The sequence below is a fragment of the Seriola aureovittata genome, chromosome 20, assembly GCF_021018895.1.
Source record: "Seriola aureovittata isolate HTS-2021-v1 ecotype China chromosome 20, ASM2101889v1, whole genome shotgun sequence".
Classification (NCBI taxonomy): Eukaryota; Metazoa; Chordata; class Actinopteri; order Carangiformes; family Carangidae; genus Seriola; species Seriola aureovittata.
The window spans coordinates 11,385,688-11,408,216 of record NC_079383.1 but is presented as its reverse complement, the minus strand read 5'-3'; the positions used below and the strand labels follow the sequence as shown (position 1 = coordinate 11,408,216).

General features: G+C 40.1%; 1 protein-coding gene across 2 annotated transcripts; it reads left to right on the top strand.

The window, feature by feature from the left end:
* Positions 1–1,892: 1,892 nt before the first annotated feature.
* Positions 1,893–20,179, top strand: ppp1r16a (protein phosphatase 1, regulatory subunit 16A). Of its 2 annotated transcripts, XM_056365112.1 has the most exons (11): positions 1,896–2,020; positions 12,258–13,402; positions 14,035–14,105; positions 15,947–16,092; positions 16,469–16,572; positions 17,162–17,286; positions 17,743–17,868; positions 17,952–18,027; positions 18,241–18,370; positions 18,492–18,654; positions 18,769–20,179. In XM_056365112.1, the coding sequence occupies exons 2-11, from the start codon at positions 13,156–13,158 to the stop codon at positions 19,306–19,308; spliced, it is 1,728 nt and encodes a 575-aa protein (XP_056221087.1). In that variant the 5' UTR covers positions 1,896–2,020; positions 12,258–13,155; the 3' UTR covers positions 19,309–20,179. The 2 variants fall into 2 exon arrangements, with proteins under 2 accessions (XP_056221086.1, XP_056221087.1); XM_056365111.1 differs by having other exon boundaries at positions 1,893–2,020; positions 18,492–20,179.
* The last annotated feature ends 2,350 nt before the right edge of the window (positions 20,180–22,529 follow it).

Below are 22,529 nucleotides of genomic sequence, written 5' to 3'. Positions count from 1 at the left end.
AGGTTTAGTTTTTCTGTGACAGAGAAAGTGTCACTACCTCATTATGGCAAGATTCTTATTTTTCTTTTTCTTTTTTCTTTTATTGATTATTTGATGTTTGAACAATACATTCATTGCACCAAATATAGCTAGAAGCTTATTTCCATCTGGGCAGAGTCACATGCAGGATGATGAAGTACTGTATTGTGATATACATCAAAAGACTTATTCAGGGTATTCAGGACCTACATCAGAAGATCTTGAACTTTTGTCAAACAAAATTAATCTGAATTTAAGATGCCCAGCAGATGTTTCTGCTTCTTCCACACTGTACAAGGCTCTATTGTACAGCTTTAAGTGCTGTTTCACTGAAATTATGAAACAAAACCCACATTTTTGCTGACACCTATAGTGGAATCTAGTCATGCAGATTTTGAGATATCCATTGCTGAGGTTTCAACTCCAAACCCTGTTATAATGAAGGCTCTTACAGCATTGACAAGTAAAATTTAAAAAGAAAAACAACAGCAATCTCTTTTCAGAAATGGTGTCCTGGTTGCAATAGAAACTGTTTCCTGCAAAGTCGAAGTTGAATTTTTCAAATGTCATTTTTAAGCAGAGAGCATGATGGAGACCTATCAATTTGGGCACATAAAACCAAAAATATATGCACAAATTTGACGACAGCTTGATACCATCAGGGGAAAGTGTGAATATGCTTTGTTATGCTGACCTTTTATCAAAGCTGGTTTATTTTCTTATCATTAATATGGTCCATTCAGTTTTAAAAGCTGACTATTGTTTTCTATGCTCATTTGTTTGAAATCACATGGTGACATTTAACACTACTACTACTACTTTATTTGTGTTGCACCTTTCATATGTACAATGCAATAGTGCATACAATACAAGCACTTGACATCATTGTGTATACAGTACATATATTTAATCCATTTAAAATAAGGGAAACATCTGCAGACAAAATTAAAATCAAAAGAATTAAAAAAAAACTTGCAGTAAGAATAAATAAAGAGCAGGAGACAGACTACATAAAAGCACAATTAAAAATGTGAGTCTTAAGAGTCTTAAAGGATTTAAAAGAAATTGCATTCAATGTGAATGTTTCTATCATTGATAAAAGTATTCCATGGTATTTTATCCTGAGGACCTGAGATGGTAACAGAAGCTCATGATCCCAGGCTGTGCCCTTGTTGTGTCTCTGCAGAGCATCACTGCCATGTTCATTTGTCAGTTGATCTGCTGATCTGTGGTCAGCAGATCACAGGGTTCAGTAACTGTGATGCTGCAGGGAGCGCCTTTTGATTAAGCAACCAGTCAGACAATCAAGATCAAAAATTGTTTACCTGTTTGACTGGTTGGCTCTGTTAAATTGATAGTGAATCATGAGGATGTGAAAGGAACATGTGGTCAGGCTTGTGTCGAGTGTATTGTCAAGAGAGAGAAGAACCATGACACCCTGACAGCATATTCATATCTGTCAAACCACATATATTACAGATGAGATGAACTCCAGCACACATGTAGTTGTACATACAAACACTTTTGCATGCATACTCACCCTTTACATTCGACTTCATAAGAAAGGCTGCTTTTACACTATATTAGCTTGCTATGCTTTTACTATATTAGCTCAAACAATATGGGACAAACTCCCACTCAATATCAGATCAGATGAATGACTGTCCAAAATTTCACTCCAACGGTTGTATATTGTTCTAGTCTATACGAATTGAAGTTATTTTGTCTTTACTTTTTTTATGTAACTACTTACATATCAGTTTAGTGGACTCAGTGGACAGTTTTAAAGTAAACTGAAAAGGCCGCAGACCTGCACCACAGGCTGCAGCCTTTGTCGCCCTCTGGTGGAGCCTGTCCTGTGGGAGAAGAGGGCGCAGGTCCGGTTGTTATGGTGAAGCATTCCCCCTGAGGGCTGCCTGGAGCAGGAGCAGGGGACCGCAGCTGATTCAGTTTCACAACCTCAGAACTGCACAGGAGCTCCCGGTGACAGTCAGCTCAACAGGTAAGATGTCGCTACACTATTTTCTGTCACTTTACGTCGATACTTTTCACCCTGCTCGGGTAACTCGCCTTGTATCACTTGAACTGTCACTGAGGCAACATAACATCTAATTTACTTTTAACACCAGTGCGACTCGGACTGTCGTGTAGCTGAAAAGTAAGCTAACCTGAGGCTAAGGTAACAGGTTAGCAATGACATGACATCAATGGCAGCCGACTTTAACGCTGCTCAACAGGTGTTCTTACCGTTTTTTAACAATTAAGACTCACCCAGCTAGGATAAACTCGTCGGTGTTAGCTTTTATCTGCTCCCGGGCACGATGAATGAACCCAGGTAGCTTAAATGAGCTGCTTACGTTACCTGTCAGACTAGCTACCTGTTGAGCCTGTCTGTGGACCGCTAGGTAGGTTAGCTAATCTGCTGCTCACAGTTAATCCTTCACGGTGTGGGACATGCGGTAACGCTTCCGTTGTTGATGTTAAAACTGTTTTTATGGACATTTACAGTGATCGTACCAAACTGGTAAGGTGAATAGCGAACAGTTACCGGGTAGATTATCGACCGTTATGACAGTTTGAATATATCACAGCTTAATATAATTTTAATTTAATATAATTAGTGATACAAAGGCTGACACAAATCACGTATGACACTGTTATATTACAGGCTGCAGCTCGTAGTCCAATGTCAAAGAGATTAATTGCAATCCAATACTATAGCCCCTGGGTTACTGTAATGTAGGTGGACAAAGTAATATAAACAGTAAATATCATACTAATAAATGAGAAAATGTCTTTCTTTCTTTCTTTCTTTCTGTCCCTTGGTTTTCTTGACAGCTGTACTTTTTGTCACTTGTTGGCACTGCACTTGTATAATAGTTAATAAGAAATAAATTTTAAAATAGAATCTATGACATCTGTAACATCATAGATTCTATCCTAGGAAGAAATGAATATCAATTCTTCCTGTGGGTTTGATCTCAACTCTGTCGTCACAACTGAAATGAACATACAGCAGAATTCTTCTCAGTACAGACACTAGTGGAGTAAAGAATGATAAAACACATAAGAACATGTATGTCGAAGTCCTCAACATAGAAGACAAGTCTCAAGAACTTGTTACTGAAAGAGACAAGACTGTTGGAAAACAGCCATCTGCAGACCCAGCAGAGAGGGAAAAACCATAATCTGCACAGTCTGCAGAGACAATTCTAAGGTCAAACTGGACACTACTACCTTGCAAGAGAGATTAAGGAAACCTCCAAAGTCAAAATTGCACTGGCCCAGGCTGAATACAAACTGGAAAAGTTGCATTGCCAGTGGGAGCAGGACAGGTCCCTTCTCCTGGCAGAACAAATGCAGGTAACCTTCACTCTTAAGGCAGCGTTGATCCAGCTGCAGGAAGACCTGGACAAGGAAAGGCTCCAGTGGCATAAAGGAAAGTCCTGCCTCATGGAGTCTCTCACGGTCGCAATGCAGGCTCTGGAAGACAAGGACAAAGAGAGTGAAAAATGTAGGGATGAACAGATGGGCAGATTAAGATGAAGATTAAGATCAGATGAAGGAGGTTTAGAAAAAGCCAAATAAATCAGACGATTCATCCAGCTCTTTAGATGAACTAGGGGGGTTCCAACTGCGTTCTGATATCTCTTCTTTTTCTTCCTGCTCTCTCTGTCTCTTCTCTCCTTACCCACACTAACCCCCTAACCCTCTGCCCCCAGCCTTCTTCCCTAACTCTCCATTCCACAATCTTCCCCCCTCCCCTTCTCCCCCCTCCCTTCGCTCTCCTTTGAGGGCGACACGGTGGCTCAGTGATCAGGACTGCAGCCTCACAGAAAGAAGAAGCTGCTAAACCAGCAAATACTTCTTTCTCTGTTTCTGTGTACAGTTTTTTATTCAGTCTTCAACTTTTATTCCAATGTCAAACAATGTACTGATTCATCTAATGCAACAACACCACATATTGCCTACCTTTAAAATTCCATAGAGTTTAATCAACACCTTGACATGTTCTCAATTACATTTAAACAATTCTAGCACATAAGCAGGCTTAATGCATTGGATTGTAAAGCTTGTCATGTTCTTGTGCCCATCCCCAGTATGTTATATACTGTAGTTCACCAGCTACATCACTGACTTATTAACTTAAACAAACTCACAGTCATATTCTTGTTAAGCTAGCCTTACCGGTCTTGCTCACAGATATTGCCACCTGTGGTCAAAATACTTCTTGAAAAGCATTTCCTCAGTAATGTATGGTCAAATATTTGCAGGTTTCACAACATAAACCAAGATTAGTTTGTAGGCTCTTTGATACTCAACGTGACCACACACACACACACACACACACACACACACACTCACACTCACACTCACACTCATGACATCAAACTCAGGATCTTGGAGGAAATCATAAAAAGGGTTAGATGAACACAGCAGTTATGTTAGTGGACTGTAACCTCTGTGATCTTGGAAAGAGGCATGTTGACTAAATATAGATTCAATGTGTGTATCCTCAGTTGCAGCAGGTTATCGCAACTGAACAAGCACTTTCTTAGATACTGAAGAAAACCATAGATCTGAATGCAGTGTGTAAAAGATTTCTTGATTGTCCCAATATAGTTTTTTTTCTCTTCATGATAAGATAATTCCAACAGGTCAGATGACTCAAACAGTTATTTTAAGGTCAAACTGTTTTTGCTAGCATTTGGCTCTCCTTTACATTCCTTCTCTTGTGCATACTCTCCCCCTGTTTTTCTGTCTTTTCTTACTGAGGCATCGTGTCTGCATGTTAAAATGTGAGATATTCTGCGGGTGGATGTCATAAACATCATCTAATCCTGCACCATTTAAAGTTTCTTTATCGCAGTTTTTTTCACCACCTCTGTGCCTGCATGATGTGACCCCCACATCCTGCTTGGGAGCAGTTAGAGGAGTTAAAGTAGGCTAGTCTATCTGTCTCCTCCCCATCCTTCCTCCTCCTCGTATTCTCTTCTATCTCCTTCACATTCTGTCCTCCACATCTCTTGCCCTCTCAGTCGACATCCTGTCCTCCAGAAAAAGCTGCAACCCTTTGTCTTTTTGTCTATATATATCTTTAAAAATGCCAGAATATTTACAAATCTGCCTCCGTTATACATGCAGTCTCTCTGAGTTTTTCTAATGGCCTCTTACTCACCAACTACTCCTGCTACTCTGTGGCATTACTGAGATTTCTGAGTGATTATATGGAGCAGCTCAAACCTTTACACATGACAGGACTTAATGTGTCCACCTCTTCTCAAGTAGATCCCCCTCCCTCTCTCTTTTGTAGTCATTCTTGTTGTGTCATTCTTTCAAGGGCTGCAACTAATGTTCAGATTATTTTCTTGACGCATCAATTTAAAAGTTTGCTCTACAATATGTCAGAAAATAAAGTAAAACACTGCCATTGCATTTTCCCAAAGTTCAACATTATGTCTTACCAACAATTGAGAAATTAATTGACAAACCCTCTGCTTCCCTCATAAGTGAATTGGTAGTTGCAGAAAAAAGTGTGACAGAAAAAACAACCCTTCTCAATATTTGGCAGGCAGTTTAGGTCGTTTGGCGTTGTTTCAGATTGCAGGCGGGATCATTCCCGAATCATCAAGCTGTATTGACTCAGCATTGTTTGTTTCAGTGTGAACGGGAAGGTCCTGCAGGTCACATCAAACAGTACACTGGGCTGGTGGTCGTACACAACAGCTGAGCAATGTCGTTCTATGATGACAAACCATTATTGCAGCACATGACACCCTCTGCCTTTTCCCGATGTAGCCAGGTTTAAGGCTGAGTAGGAGTTTTGGCTGTGTGCTCTGTTGTGTGCTTATAAGTTCACAAGCTTTTACACTTAGGTACCACCCACTTGATGAATGTATGAGCTTCTCTGTTTGTGTATGTGTATATTCATAGTAGTCTATTCATTCCAGCTGTTGAATGAAAGTTTATGTTCATGAGCAGTTGTAGACAGCCCTTCCTGTTAGGTCAGTAAGTGGAAAAAGTCAGAGGTCCACAAATGTCACATTGATGCAAGGACACGTTTCTAAACACACAACATTTAGTCTTATTTCTTGTTGTGCATGTGCTGCATTGCCAGCGTTTGTACAATATCAGTGACCTCACCTCATCTTTTCCTGTTTGTCTGGTCTCTGCCTGACTCAGAGAATCACAAGGCTCTTACACAGTTTAGCCACCAACAAATTCCCCATTCCCCATTGGTGCAGGGGCTTAATTTATAAGAGGAAAGATTAGCTAAGACTAGTGAAATGCTAGTTCAGGTCACTGCATCCACTGATAGCGGACCAGAATTTCTCAAATGGCCTATTCTGTCAGTCTATTGATTAGAGCTAAGTCTGTAAGACAGATACATCACTGAGGTAAGATCACAACATCTTTCATCCGTTGAATTGATTTAATATCTTTTACCTTTAGTATCAGTTTTGTATCTTTGTGTATGGGTCCTAGACTTTTGGACCCAGCTGTAAGTGGTATGTCAGTATAGTTTGTTAATAATAACTCAGATCTATTTTTGCTCTTGTTGGTGTAGAAATTACCATTTGGCCATTTCGCCCTCTGCTTTCTCTTTTTGTTTGTTGAATTTTTGGGGCAATATTACTGATGTGGAAAAGAAACTCTTGCATTCTTTTTATAAGCAACTGACTCCAAAATGTCATGTTAAAAATACCATTTTAATCGGTTCGCTTGACATATTCTTACATGACATTGTGTTGTCTACTTTCAAATACGACTAAGCTACAGAGATGCCCAAAGAGGTAATTATTTACCAGTAACTGTTGATCTTTCACTCTTGCTCCCAGTTTGCTGATGATGAGTGAGACTGCCTGAACTGCCAGACTGTCAGACCAAGACCAAGCAATCTCATGCTGTTAGGATCCTGAAGATTTTTCTTTCTTTTTCACCGCACCCTGCCTTTTACTTCGTTTGGTCATGTCCAAATCATGGCCCTCAACTACACTGTCTTAGAGGCTACTTTCAGACTCGTCTCCACGCTCAGGCTCTACAGTGTACACTGAACTGAAAGGCTATAGTTATGAGAGAGTAAAATTTAAAAAAAGAACACATGGCACTCTTCACTTCTGTTGAGTGTTGGTTTACACGGACAGAGAGTCCAGAGAGTAGAGAAACAGTCGGAGTGGTGACTGACATGCACTCGTTCAAGACTCCTTCGCTTAGCAGGAGTGTGTGCAAACAAGTAACACAGAAACACATCCTGCCTTCAGGTAGTTGTCAGCTCAAGTCAGCCTCAGCTCCAGCTTCTGCATACTGCCTGTTATTTCTGTTTTAATATATTTATTTATGACATTAGTTTCATTTGTTGCCTAATTATTACAGAACAAGCACTTATTTCTCTAATGGTCATTTAATTATAATGGGAACATACATTAGTTAGTGACCTGTGCTGTGGAACTTCCACTTCAGTCCAGTTTATAAGATATCAAAGTCAGTACATGAATACAACTAACTTGTCTGATAGCTGTGGCATGCACTATTTTCTGCTTACTCTTAGATTGCTGACATTGTAATATATTTGATTTACAAGGATGTCATGTCATCCAGTTATGTGCTCTCAACTGTGTAAACAGTAAAACATGCAAAATGGTCAATCTCCCCTTATCTGTTAACCCCCACCATTTACTTAAGCTAACTTGCAGGCCTATGGGAAGAAGGTTCATTAGCATACTCAACGCTGAAAATATTCATGAAATATTTGATACTACTTTCAAGTTTGGAACTTGGAACTTGGATACATTTAGGAAATACTGGATTAGTTTAGTCATAGCCCGTCACAACTGAGTCACTGTGGAAGCAATGAAGTGTTTTGTTTCAGGCTTGTCAAGGAAGAAATAACATTACCCTCTACTACAGTGTGTAGGAGCAGAGCTGCTGTTCTTCCAGTGGTGTTTTTTATGGGAATTTATAGAAGTCAAAACAAATTGGGCAGGAGCGACAGTACTGCAATGCCTGGACTGTACGACTTTGTGGACCTGACAGCAAATAAGGGTGCTTGTTTGGACCTGTGTTCTTGATGGGACAAGATGTGTCTCTCATGTTTTTGTACCCGTACTAGCCGGGTTCGAAAGTAAACGTCACAGTGTCTGAACCTCAGCTACGTTCTCCCGGTAACGTGCACTGGTTGGCTTTCGTTGAGATTTGACTTTGTCCGGCTAGTTCTGCCAAAACCGGTAACTTTTGCCCAGAGTGTGTGTTTGTGTGTTTGTGCATGTAAATGTATTATGAGAGGGAGAATGAGAGTTTCTGTAACTTTGAATTTGTGTGTTGCATGTGTCAACACTGGTCAATATTTAAGGAGTGCTGTGATCACAAGGTTCCAGCGGTATCAACTTGTTTTCCACCAACATATACCATTTCCTAATGGTACACGCCTTTTAACACTGATATGCCACTGCTGGCTCCACAAGTAACTGACATTAGACTGCCACACTTGGCCACCTGTTGATGAATGTGCAAATTTGGTAAATACAGATACTTTTATTACAAGTACAGCTGTAAATCTTTAACAGTTTTACAATTTTGTATTATCTTTATTGATAATGTACCATGTCATAGCAAATGAGTTTGCCATTGTTTTGGCAAATTTATTTGTCCAACACGATCATGCATTGGGTCACATACATTATGATTGAGGGAATAATATCTGTTGCATAATGTTCATTATTCCCCATAAATTCAAATGACCCTCAATCTGCCTTCCTTTTCCCACTTCTGATCAAACAGCATAGGCCTTTTATTCACTGACATACCAATGCTGTGCTAATAGTGACACTTCCTTATTTTTAAGTGCATATCTCATAACAGCTTTTTTTCCTTTCAAAAACTTCACATTATTTAATGAGTAAGCCAAATTACTATTGCCACTTAGCTAACGAATGACCCATCAAATGATTACATATACCCATGTTCTGCAAAGCTGATCATTTATGTAATGTAGCAGCATATCAGCAGGTGTTATCTAGCTTAGTTAGCTGACACAATGTCAGTCAGGTCTGTTATGGTCCAACGTTTGTTGCTTTCAATGTGGGCTACAAATGAATTTACATGTAAATAAAATGACTTCTCACCGAAACTAAAATGTCTTGTATCCAACAAAAAACAGTAGTAGTAACGTTGTCACTGATTCCTTCAGAAGCCATATAATTACTGTCATCTTCCCAGGGTAAAGTTAGTTTGATTTCTGTATGTCTGTGAAACACGCTGTGAACCTGCACTTACAGGTAAATATACAAGCATCACAGTACAGTGTAGTATCAGGCCATCACAGATCCTGCAGTCAGATGAGGCAGTATTTTCTGGGTGAGGGTGACAACACAGTAAACTGGTTTTATTGTCATGATCACATGATCAGATTGGTGCTAAAAGAAAATGGAGATGGAGACAAAGGGATGCACATTTTTTTGTCTGCTCAGTCAATAGCCCACACTTTAATCTGCAAGCTGCTTTATACATGGATGTGGCCTTTTAGTGATGTTATCTTAATCCAAATCATTTCATTCACCTCTAAGAGGTGGTTACCCGTTTCCAATGAGGGCAGCCTTTATTGTCACACTGTTCTCTCACAGGGTAACATTACAAATCCAGATCATGCTGATTCTCTCTGTGTAAGACGATCAAATTAGAGTCCTTTATGTTTAAAATTGTTTTCTCTGAGAATGTGCTCTGTCATCAAATTGGAGCTCAAATAACCTTGTTATGGCCTATTTAAAATACAAAAATGTTAATGGACACCAGTTAAACAATATAATGAACATTGAAAGCATCTAGTTTGCAAAAAGTTTAAATATTTATTGAAGCTCTGGTGTGTACAAATCAAAAAACACAGAGCAGCAGGCAGTTAAGCAGCTGTATTGGAACATGCAGATGGCCCAGTTGGTCTTTTGTTTATGTCTGCCTGCATTTGACTTATGAATCAAATACAGCCTTATAAGAAAGAATTCTTGATTTAAAAAAAAAAAAAAAAAAAGCATTTCATTTGTTAGCCAAACAGAACTAATGTTTAAGATTAGGATTTTTATTCCACTGATCTTTCAGATTGTGCCTAGAATTATCCCACTAATACAGCAGTTAAGTTCCTGCAGGGATTTTCCCTGTTCCTTCAATCCTTTGACCATTTAAAGCCCCTTAAAATACCACAAAACATTCTCCCTTTTTCATTTGTTAACTGTGGTTGACCAAAAACGGGTTACTAAATCTATATGGCCTGGCCTTAATTGGTCCTTAAGAGCTTGGTATACAATATATTTGTTTCCTTGACCTTTCAACATGAACATGGACTTTGGATACCTTGGCTTTTTCCTGTAGGAGGAAGACACGTCAAAGAAAACCGCTGCGTGGATCACTGGTATGTCATAAAAGCACCTAACATTTATCACCCATGCCTTGATCCTGGGCATTCCAAGTCCATGTTCCTGTTTGTATTGTTTGAATGAATGATCTGTGTAGTAGCCAGTCTGTGGGGGAGTGTGAGGTTATTACCTCAGTCTAAGGAAATCCTTACATTGTAGCTTGTGACAAAGGGTGAGGGGTTGGGTATCCTAAAAATAGTAAGGGGGCATAGTGAAGGAACAAATGATAGACCTGTCATGATTTTAGTGTTGGTCAAGTTAGAGGCCTGATGCAAATTGACTGGTGGAATGTGCTTTTGGATATAAACTTCTTTTCTAGACTTATGTTGTAATACTTACAAATATTGGTGGGTATACTGCTGATATATGTCATTCTTCAAGTAACAATAGTGTGTAGTATATTATAGTATTACATTTTAATAAGTCACTATTTATCAAGGATTTATATGTTATGAGAAAAGGCTTTATTCATCATTTAAGAATACAAATGCTTTATATATCAGTTATAAGAAAAACAAGAAGAACTTTTGCGGTTACTGAGTTGCTGGCTGATCTAATAGGCCACACACCTTATAGAAAAACCTGCAGCATATTTCAAACAAAAGCCACTTATAACTTGACTTGGTGGTTTATAAGAAAGATATATTACATGTTACATGAAACATGTATAAATTCATCATTATCAAACAGCAAGTATTCAAATCATGCAACTCAAAAGTAGCTATTATAATTTGTATATAACAGATCTATAACACATAAGTTATATACGAACCATAGTGAAGCCACTATTTACAACTTCAAGTTCTCCATAAAGAGTGCTTTATTGAAAAAGGTACCTACCAGCTTTATTGACTTGCTGCCCTGTTTGCTTTGCCACCAGCTCAATTATCTATCTATCAACTGTCACAAGTTTTGAAGCTGGTTGGTCTAGATCTGTCTAAAAACCTGCAAATACCTTTAATAAATACAGTGATTACTTTTTAGCACTGTAGACCAGGACTGCACTATTTTAAATTCATCTGTTAATTCATATACATCCACAAATATAGCATAAAAATTTAAAAATGTAATAATTTTTTAAAGAAAGATTCTTGGAAAAACGTATTAAATATATTTTCCCAAAACACTTAAATCAGTTACTGTCACCTTATTGAGATAAAAAGATAGAGAAACCTTATAACTGCTTCTGGTCATTATAACTTTACTCTATTACTTTACATCTGTTTGCCATCTAATCAGCTGATTTATGGCGAGCTCTGGTCGACCCACCGCCCATCTTTTCAGGTAGTTGGCTGCTTGCTGCAGTGACTCTGTGGCCCAGGACTGCTGTCTTGTCAGTCACTCTCTCTATCCCACTGAGTGCCTCTAGTTGACCTTCCTCTCAGCGCTCACAGGCCTAGATTCTAAATAATAAATGAATCACCTGGAAAGAGCCAAGTGTGTGCGAGCCATGTAACTCGGCAGGGAAGTTAACAAAAGGTAATGAGAGCGATCGTGCTGACCGAGGTTAGTACTTGCACTGAAACATGTAGCATAGTAGCTATTTAACCGCTTTTCCACAACATCATTATGTCAGTGTTGCCTTTGCAGTGCGAGTGGTAGAAAAGTGTTTGTCGGGCTGCAGGGAGTGTCAATCATTAATGAAAAGCGTCCCACCATCTCAAGTTTCCTTCAGGAGAGGAGTGGGAGAGGAGGGAGTAGGGGGAAGGAGCTCAGGGGTTAAAGATAACAGGATTAGGAGAGCAGCATGAGCGGCGTGCCTACGTTATACTGTAACACAGTACTCACATTTTCTCTCCCTGCCTTTTCTTCTTCTCTCTCTCTTTCTGCCCACAGTTGCAGACAGAAACAATGTCATTGAGCAGCACGTCACTGAAGCCATCACACCTAACTTCTGCCAAAAAGTGTATCAACAATAAAAAGTTGACTTTGAAGTAGTCTCCACTCACCATCAAGAAGATATTTGAATGCTGTGACTCAACATTACCTGAAGTAAACTTTGTGTGAATCCTACCATGCCCCTTATTATTGTTGTTGCTTAAACTCCCAAGTTCTTCCTACCTTGTGGATTTATCGCTTTCTGCAACCATATTTTCAACATGGATTGTCATGAACTCACTGCTGTTTTGGAACCAAGTATTGGACGCAAAGGCCACCGCTATGAAGTAGAAGCTAGAATGGAGCATCTAACCTGGGGAGTAGTTTGACTCTGCCTTTTTGAGCACCACCTTTTCCCTTTCTGTCTCTCTTAGCCCCTGTGGATTATTGGCCAAGTTACCCACAGTCGACATGGATGGGAGGACTGACAATTGGCTACAAACCCTAGCTTGGATGGATTTGGTTACGTTTTGGACACCTTTCTCTTGCCTTTTTTCTTCGGCAAGATAAAAAGTTGTGCTCTAAAAGATGAGAAAGAGAAATTGCAACAATTTTATGTGTTGCTTACTCACCTGATGATACAAAATAAGTTGTTCTGATTCATCATTCACCAGACCCTAGCTACTTGCTTGATGTTTTTGTTTTTTTGAAAGGATATTTTCGCAGCATTTTTTTTTTTTGGTGCTACCCCCAGGCCTGTTTGGCCTTGACAGGAGGGCCTCTTCAAGGGGCGCGTAGGAGGCATATGAGAAATGTTGGAAGCCTGAAACTTTGATTTAATATCCTTGTGGATTAAGATAAACAAACAGGCACTGAGAAGCGAAGACACAGTGATAGTTCGTGTTGTTGTGTTGGCATGGCAGCAGATCACGGCGAGCTGCTGGCTGAGATGGCCACAGTCGGGCGTCTGAGTGCCACTGAACGCCTGAAGCACGCCCAGAAGCGTCGCGCTCAGCAGCTGAAGGCTTGGATGCAGATGGAGAAGGATACAGCACGAGGGTCGAGGGCCAAAGCGGATAAGAAGAAGGCACGCACCACCAAAGTGACATTCCCCAATGCCATCACCCTGCTGGATGCAGCTGCCCGCAATGATCTGAACGAGGGTATGTAGAAGCACACGCGCGCACAGAAGAGTCATGTTAGGGAGCCTTAAATTGTATTTAGTGCTTTAATACTGCTCTTTATTAAATCAGAACTAAATTAGTCAAGTGTAAGTACGTGAAGGAACTCAAGACAGGATGGGTGGTCTCAGACTATTACTGTACTATACCAATCTAATCCAGTGCCTTCTCACCTAGTGAAATGACCATGTTGTGAAAGCAGGTCCATTCGAAAAGTCATGGGATGATATAACACCTGCATTTTGTCTTCTTTGCACTTATCAGGCAGTGGCCCGGTGCGCTGTAAAACCCACAAATAAAAGGAAGTTATTCGTGCATAATTAATACTGAATACCTCACAGTTTAATTATCATAGGCCAGGCATTTTGTTTTCAGTGGCTTTATTCAGCCGCACGATCAATGCTCATTATTGTGGCAAATCTTTTAAGTTCATTGTTATTCTATACACACAGACACACACACACCCTAACTTGGTGTCATTTGTTGTATCTATTTATAGCAGACAGATGCGTGCCAAGTGTTGAAACGTTTATGTGGACAGGACTCTGCCCAGGTGGCCAGTCATAATGCCGCGTGTGTGTGTTCATGGGTGTGTACGGTTGTGCTTCTTCTAGTGAGGGAACTGCTTAACACTGGCATCAGCCCAGATCTGGTCAACGAGGATGGACTGACTGCCCTACATCAGGTACACAAACACATTGTTGTGGAGGTCACCAGTGGACATGGTCCTTCAGCGGCTTTTGACCTGCAAACGCTGCTAACTGTGGTTAACTAAAAATTTTGCCTCAGCTAATTATACCATTATGTTCATCTATCACCTTACTCAGCGCACCAGAAAAACATAACCTTGAAAATGTGTCACCTGGCACTTTTACAAAGCAGAGGCCATATTTCATAATGTAAAAGGCATTCTCAAACAGTGTAGCTATAGATTTGTATTAATTAAGAAATTATCTGTATTTGTAAAAAAATAAATAAATAAATAAATAATATCAGCACTGAGGTTACACAGAAACACCAAAAGAAGAAGTGCCTTCGTGAATGTGTGTACAGATACAAAGCAGAAAACTCAGTGCTCAAAGTTCCCACGCTGTGTGTGACGCTCAAGTAACAAGTACAGATTTTGACCCTTTTTTTTATACCTGAATCTGATTGGACACTGACAGTCCAATCACAGACTCCAATCAGAGGACACATGGTACTGTTACCTACATCTCTGCCACAGGTCCTGAAAGGTGTAGTACCAGCTGGGTTTGCATACATACACACCATGTTAAATGTTTTCCATTTTTTCTACAGCATCATCAAACCTTTCAGGATCTTCGCAAAAGCACTTCCTCTTTCACAGTTTCTTTATGTAACATCACCACTGTCATTATTTGTTCATTTTTTTCACGGTCTCTTTTTATCCTACAAAACAAATCATTTCTACATATGCAAATTTTCTTTTTTTTTTTTTTTTTTTTTTTTACAAATACCAATCTTTTCTACACATGCACAAACTTGAACTTGAAACAGGTTTACAAAGGTTGATTGCCAACTACAAACTTTGGAATTTTTTGTGAACATCACTTTACATGCTCAAAATCCTTTTGAGCCCATAAAATCATCCGGCAATAATCTCGTAATTGGTTCAAATTCAGGAGCAAAATTGGTTATCATATCCAAAATGAACACCTACCCACATCTTCTAAACACATTCCACATGCAAACCAAATACTGTACATACACTACTTTCATTATTTAAGCAATTGAGATGCCTTCCAGTTATACATTCACAGGTACCCTCTCCCATATGTTCATCACCATATATAAGCACAGCCTAGCAACAGCTATTAAATTGCTTGCACAGTTTTACACTCTGTGACTCCCCTTAACAAGGCAGGTCACCTTTACTGCAGCGTGTGTGTTTATGTTGTGTACGTAGCTTTGTGCTCACTAAGTACTGTTTGCCTTTATTTTGTCTGAACTTTAACTTATCTTAAGTCAGCTAACATAAACACACTGATTCATTCCCACCGTTTTTAGTTTGAGGAGGTTGGAAGAGTGAGGGCAACTTTCCTTTCCTGAACAGTTAGTCACATTCAGAAGAAACCATCATAAGATTCTTCCCTGTGTGTTTGGGAGCTCAAAACACACAAATCTAAAATTAAACTGCAACCTTTGTAATTCTCTCTTTTCTTCTCTTTCTAATTTAACGCATACACATTCAACTACAGACTCATGAGAGCGGTACTTGTGAGCACAGTGAACTCTTTATAAAAGCAGTTGACTCTGCTCTTCCCTTGGAAAACTTGGTATTTACACAGCAGAGGGCTGAGCCATGCATGCAAAACATTTTTTTTATTACAGTGGCCACTGTATTAGTTGTCATAAATAGTGATGCATAGATTTCCGTTCTGTTTGTGCCTACACTATATTTTTTCCATATTTGTCTGTGCCTGTTAAGTCTTCTCTCTGTACTTGTGTTTGCATTCATCTGTATATACCTTTTCTTACATATCTGCATTTGCCCTCTTTTCTCAGTGCTGCATTGATGACTTTGTGGAGATAGTGCAATGCCTGCTGGACGCTGGCGCCTCTGTGAATGCCTGTGATAGTGAGTTATGGACACCGCTGCACGCTGCTGCCACCTGTGGACACACCGGTCTGGTGCAGCTCCTGATTCAGGCGTGAGTTTGGCCATGAATGTCATAACTTTACTGTAACTCATAACCTTTCCTTCCCACAGTAAGTTTTTCCTACAGTCATATTAGCAACAATGTTAAAAGTAGAAATTCCTAGGATGATATTGATGGGTCTATGATAAATGTTGCTTAATCCTTCCATTCATGGATATTATTCTCTAGACAAAAGTACAAACAGACTGAGAGTCTTCTTGGCCAGACTTTCTAGTTTACATAAACAATGCAAATACGGCTGCAGCCTGACTGTCAGAACACTTTGCAAGTGTGTGAATATTCCTGAGTGGCTTTGTATATGTGGGTGTGTCACTGTCTAGTACTCTAATCCAATTGTTTTTGCCTATTTGTGTATGCATGCTTCTAGTGGGGCTGACCTACTGGCTGTCAATGCGGATGGCAACATGCCCTATGACCTCTGTGAGGATGAGGCCACCCTCGAGCTGCTGGAGATGGTTATGGCTGAACAGGGTCAGTGTGTTCAGCTTCTCTGGAGATACACGTAAACGTCAGACCTTCACAGAGAAAGGTGTTATGGGTAACTTTAGGTGACAGAGGCGCAGTGCATTGCATGGACCTCCATGTCCAGAAAGCTGATTGATTGATTTAACTCCTGTCAAGACAGGGGTTCCAAACCATGATGAAAACAAACGTAAACGTATGATGTACAAGTATAAAAGAAACACTCATTTACATGCAGCCTGGAGAAGTGTAATTCTTGCTTCAGTCAAATCAAAGCTATTACTGACATGTCAAATTGTTAAAGTTTCTTTAACAGCATTTTACTCTTTACTCTGAGCTTGTAGACCAAGGTCACAGGAGAAAAAAAGATACATGAAGGGAAAATGTCACATTTTGTGTACATATTAAATGAAATGCTACACTTGAATGACCAAATGTCCAAAACAGAAATTCAAACAAATGTCTTTACTCTGAAACTGGGCTAACTGGTATCTTTGTTTCTTTGTGTGTGTGTGCGTGTGTGTGTGTGTGTGTGTGTGTGTGTGTGTGTGTGTGTGTGTGTGTGTGTGTGTGTGTGTGTGTGTGTGTGTGTGTGTAGGGATAACTCAGGACCGTATAGATGAATGCCGAGGGGCTAAAGAGAGAGCCATGCTAGCTGACATTCAGGCTCTGGTTCAGAGCAAAGCAGACTTAAACACTCAGGACGATAATGGAGCAACACTGGTGAGACAGAGGGATAAGTGCAGATAAACACAACTTAGGGGAAAATTTAAGCTGCCTACACAGTGTGATGTAATTAAGATGTAGCAGCTCAGGGATTTTAACTGTGTTGTGTCACTGTGCATTCACAGTTGTACAAAATTTGGTAAAATCTGGAATATCAATGCAATGATTTAACAGGTAACAGAACAGTTTAAAATTAGTCTTATATTGCTCTGATACTACATAGAAACATTACTGAGTGCCAACCAACCATGACATTCAGCCAAAAATACAAAAGGTGTGGAGAACATTCAAAATTTCAAAATGGAAGATGGCATAGACCTTGGATTGTGGTTTGTTTTTTCATTTGCTTAAAGATGTAAAATGCATTCCTTGGCTGCCATTTTAGTATTATCCCATCCTACAATTTAATATTATTATATCCACTTTGTGTTCTATGTTGAATTTCTTTCCCAGCTCCATATAGCATCTGCTAATGGCTACATATCAGTGGCGGAGCTGTTGCTAGAGAACAGGGCTCAGGTGGAATTGAAGGACTCTGATGGCTGGACACCGCTACATGCTGCCTCCTGCTGGGGACAAGTAAGTGCTGCAGACGATGAAAACCGACCACTTTTCCTAGCTAACTTATTAACAGCATACTGTTGTTTTTATTTATTCCTTAGATTCAAATGGTGGAACTTCTGGTAGCCCATGGAGCCAGTCTGAGCACCAAGTCTGTCCTGGAGGAGACACCTCTGGGTAATGCAAGAAAGCCTTTTCGGTCTTCTGTTCTCATAGCAAAATAATGTGGATGATAATACCTTCCACCTTCACTGATACTGATACTTAATCCTTGCCTCAAGCGTGATAACAGTCTCTGTTAAGAGGAACCAATCATCCGGACCCATTTCAGAAATGGCCTCTTTCCTTTAAAACCTCAGTGTCTAACCTTTGCTGCTGCTGGCTTTTCAGATGTGTGTATGGATGAGGAGGTAAGAGCCAAACTAATGGACCTAAAGCATAAACACGACGCCATCATGAAGAGCCAGGACCGGCAGAAGGGCACACTGCAAAGACGAGCCTCTAGCACTGGCAGCAGAGGGTGAGAGAGGACATTAGGCCACGATACAGAGAGCTCAAGGGAACTGGGGGGCAAAATGACACTCATAAAGGTAGAGAAATGTAGTGTTTTATGGTTACCCTCTCTTTTTTCACCTACACAGTAAGGTGGTGCGTCGTGTCAGCGTGAACGAGCGTTCCAGTCTGTACCGACGAGAGCACCACAAAGAGGCCATGGTGTGGCAGGAGCGAGGACGACAGCCCGATCCACAAGACGACGATGAGGACAGACAAACAGACAATGAGCTACACCAGCATGCCACCATGGTGAGTGAGCTCAGTCCCGAGGACATTTTTAAGGAAATGTTTGTCATTATTAGTGATTTTGTCGCATTTTTTTCAAAGAGTTTACAAGTTCTGTTGAATGATGTTGTGTTTCAGGCTGCTGGTGGTACAGCAACATCACGTTTAGGAGAACTAGAGGCCGCAGACAGGAAAATAGTATCCAGCCTAGGTAATGGAGGGACATCTGTATCCCTGGCTGCCTCTGTGCCTGGAGAGCTGCGGAGTGGTGGAGGTCTCATGGAGCGCAGCGCCTCCTACCAGCTCTGCCCTGCACCTGGAGCTGAGTTAGGGTCTCGGTCTACAGAGGGCGAGGGGGCCGACAGTATGACACGAGAGAAATCGCACCACACGCTGGCTGACCTGAAACGCCAGCGGGCAGCTGCCAAGCTCAATAAATACCCTGCACCTCCACCACCTCTGCCCCCTCCCTCAGAGGAGGAGCCTCCAGTTGCAGTAGTTGAGATTACAACTACTCAGGCCCAGCCAGAGCTCCAAATGACGCCCAGTACAGAGCAGGTAGCCTCCCCAAGCCAGGTGTATTTCACCCCAGCCAGCGGAGATCCTCCACTGCTGAAACTCCGAGCGCCTGAGGAGGAGCAGTCTACCAACAAGGAGCCCTGCTGTGGACTCATGTAGACACATACAGCCTGACACACTCAGACATGCACATGAACATACTGCCTACAGAGTAGAGGAGCGAGGCATGTAACACTCCAAAGTGGCAAAAACATTTCAAAACACACGTTTGAAATGAATCATTGAAGACTGTAAGCTAAGGCCACATGCCAATGAGGATTTGATCTACACTGCATTTCACATAACTAAAGTGCAATCTATGTGCTTATTCTCTCTTTGCTTGGCTTTTTTAATGAATATTATACACTTTATACTTTATACTAAAGGTCCCTGATGCTCCCGCTTAATAAGAGGCTGCATGATCAGATGAATTTATGTGGGACTACAGGTGTCCATCTAGTGACTGGGAGGAGAACTACAAGTTTCAGTGTTGCAATCACAAGCAAAGATCTGCTTTGCTCAGCCTTTATGGTTTTGCTTTACTCATCGCTTGCTTGACTACTCAAGTAGATTCATTGAAAAGCCTTAGAATCACGTGAAAGTTGAATTATCCACATAAATCTAAATGAAATTGAATTGATTTATTTAAAATGAAGAATGAGTGAATGAGGTTAAAGTTCTGTTTTCTTTACTGAGTGACTGCTATGAAGGGTACGTTATTCTGTGTATTTGCATACATTTACATTATAAGCAAGAGGTTTTTTGTGGTTGGGAGATTACTTGGTTATGATGGTTACAGTATACCATATAACTATTCTGAATTTACATTTATACAAGGACTTTTTTCTTGCTTGATTTTTTTTTCTTGGACTGAAAATGTACTGAATAGTTTCTTTTGTTACTTTTCCAGTGCACAAAAAAGCCTAAATTTCAATATGTGTAATTGTGCAATTTGTAAATTAAATATTCTCTCTCTATTTCTATTTTTCTACCCTCTGAATGGAATCACATTATTTATTCTATCTGATATTGAATATGGCTCACAGTGTACAGTTATTGTACTTTTTTTAAAGATAAATATAATTCTATGAGGAATAAAAGTGTGAGGGCAACATATTTTTGTGTTAACAGAAATATTGAAGAGATGGTAGATAGATAGTTTTATTGTCAAACCAAGTAAACTTGTCATGATAATCTATCAAAGGTTGGTGCCTTCTTTAGGTGGCAGATTTGACATAGGTTTGCAATACTTACTACAATACTGCACAAAGTCCCACATGTTAATTTGGTGAGCAGTGCGATTAAACAACCTACCAGACATGGACTCCAATTTGATGTACCGTCAATGCACTCCAATTTCTGTATTACATTTCAGTTTTATTAGTGATTTTTACTGAGCCCTGTTTAGAAAAACAAAACATAAAATTCTTTTCAAAAAAGGTTTTTTGGATATTTCTTTCTGCATGCAAGTGGTCTTATTTAATGGATCTGGACATTATGATTTATGTCTATTGTTTGAAGAGAGGGAGCTCAGATGAACATGTGTGGAATGAAACATTGTATCGCAACTTACATGTTTGTTTTTGGATGTTTTTATACATTTCATTTAAAAAAAGCTTATACAGCAGTATAGGTTTAGACCTGTGTTGGAAGCCAGGTCAGGGTCAAAAATAGCGTCATGGTGAGAGAGATATTTACCTTCTTTACATGAGTTGTTAACGTCTTCCCCTTGTGGTAAAAATGAGCTGTTGCACAATTTACACACTTAACCACTGACGCCTGTTCTTCTTACGTCATACACTCACTCACTCACTCATTGTAAGCACATCTCGAATATCACAGTACGTCCTGATCCATCTGCCAGGGCACCACATGATCCACATAGTAAACAGTTCAATACTCATAAGTTACAGTTACTGAGTATTACAGTTGTAAAACTGCATGGACTATGTTTCAGGTTATTATAACATTAAGAGTTGTAGAGCTACCTTTGAAAACTTGTTTTAGTGGTCTTCCTTTAAGATGCACCCACAAGATTTACACACACAAACACACTTACATGAACACAGACACTGTCCAGGTCATGTTGTATGTGGCCTTTGCAACAGTTATGCGTGGGGTGTGTTAAAAATGGAACCTACTTATGTTCTGAGTGTGAGCCAAGGCTACTGACCTACTAGGATTGGTCCTGTAAATCTTCAGATCCTCATATATTAGTAATTAGGGAGCTGTTTTAAAGTATTGATGTGATGTGTTGATGTGATTTAAAATTATAGGCTAAATGGAACAGACTGTGTTGTGTGATGCTGCCAAAATACACAGCATGACACACCGTTGTCAGCAGGGCATCACATGTTTATATATGAACTGTTTTAGTTTGGCGTATCAAATGTCTTTCCTAAGCCCGTTCCAAGACATCTGGGGGGTTTCTCTGTTTCATACTCGGTCCTTCTCACACACAGACATTTACATTTTTGTCTTGCCCAAACAAAAGATGTGGAAAGAATTATTTTTGTACACCAGCGTCATCCTTTGATATTCTACCCTCTTTTATTAACTTGTCCCTCTGCATTCTCAACTCGATAGATGGCTTTTCTTGAGTGATATGATTCCCTTTGCTGTTCCCAGATGCAGGGTCACCGTCCATATAAGGGCAAAGGCCTGCCTTTGTGACATCATCTTAAGCTTACAATGCAGGGGAATGCAGAGATGGCTGTCCCACACCTACATGCCAAAACTGTCCAAATGGTGGAACTGCTGGTAGTGTCAGACTAGTTTCAAAGTCTTTTTCACCTTCTCTTAAACTGAAGCAGTTGTTTTGGCAACCCCCTAACCCCTAACCCCCAAACATAGTGCTCTGCTGCACACTATTTGAAGGAGAAACAGACTACCACAAGATTTGCTTATAATGGGTGTGAGCTACTGTCTATTTTTTGTCAACCCAATTTTATTTAGAGAAAATCTATATCAACCTTTCAATTTAAGGGTTTTTCTTTAAAAAAAATCTCCTTGTACGTTATGCAGGACACGTAGAGATTAAAGGATCTCTGACAAAACCTGCTGCCCAAGTTCCTTATAAGACCAATGCAACACACCCTAGCTGTGCAGAAGTCCGTTGTAAGATATACACTCTTATCTCACAGCGGCAATCACAAAACCCTACATGTGTTCATTTACACACGAGAGCCTTCTACAAAAGCAAACAAGTATCACATCAGTGCTGGAGAGTAACTCCATTTACTCAATTACTGTATTTAAGTACAACTTTCAGGTACTTGTACTTCACTGAAGTACTTCTAACCAACACTTGTGCAGTTCCCCATTGCACAATGTAGCAATAT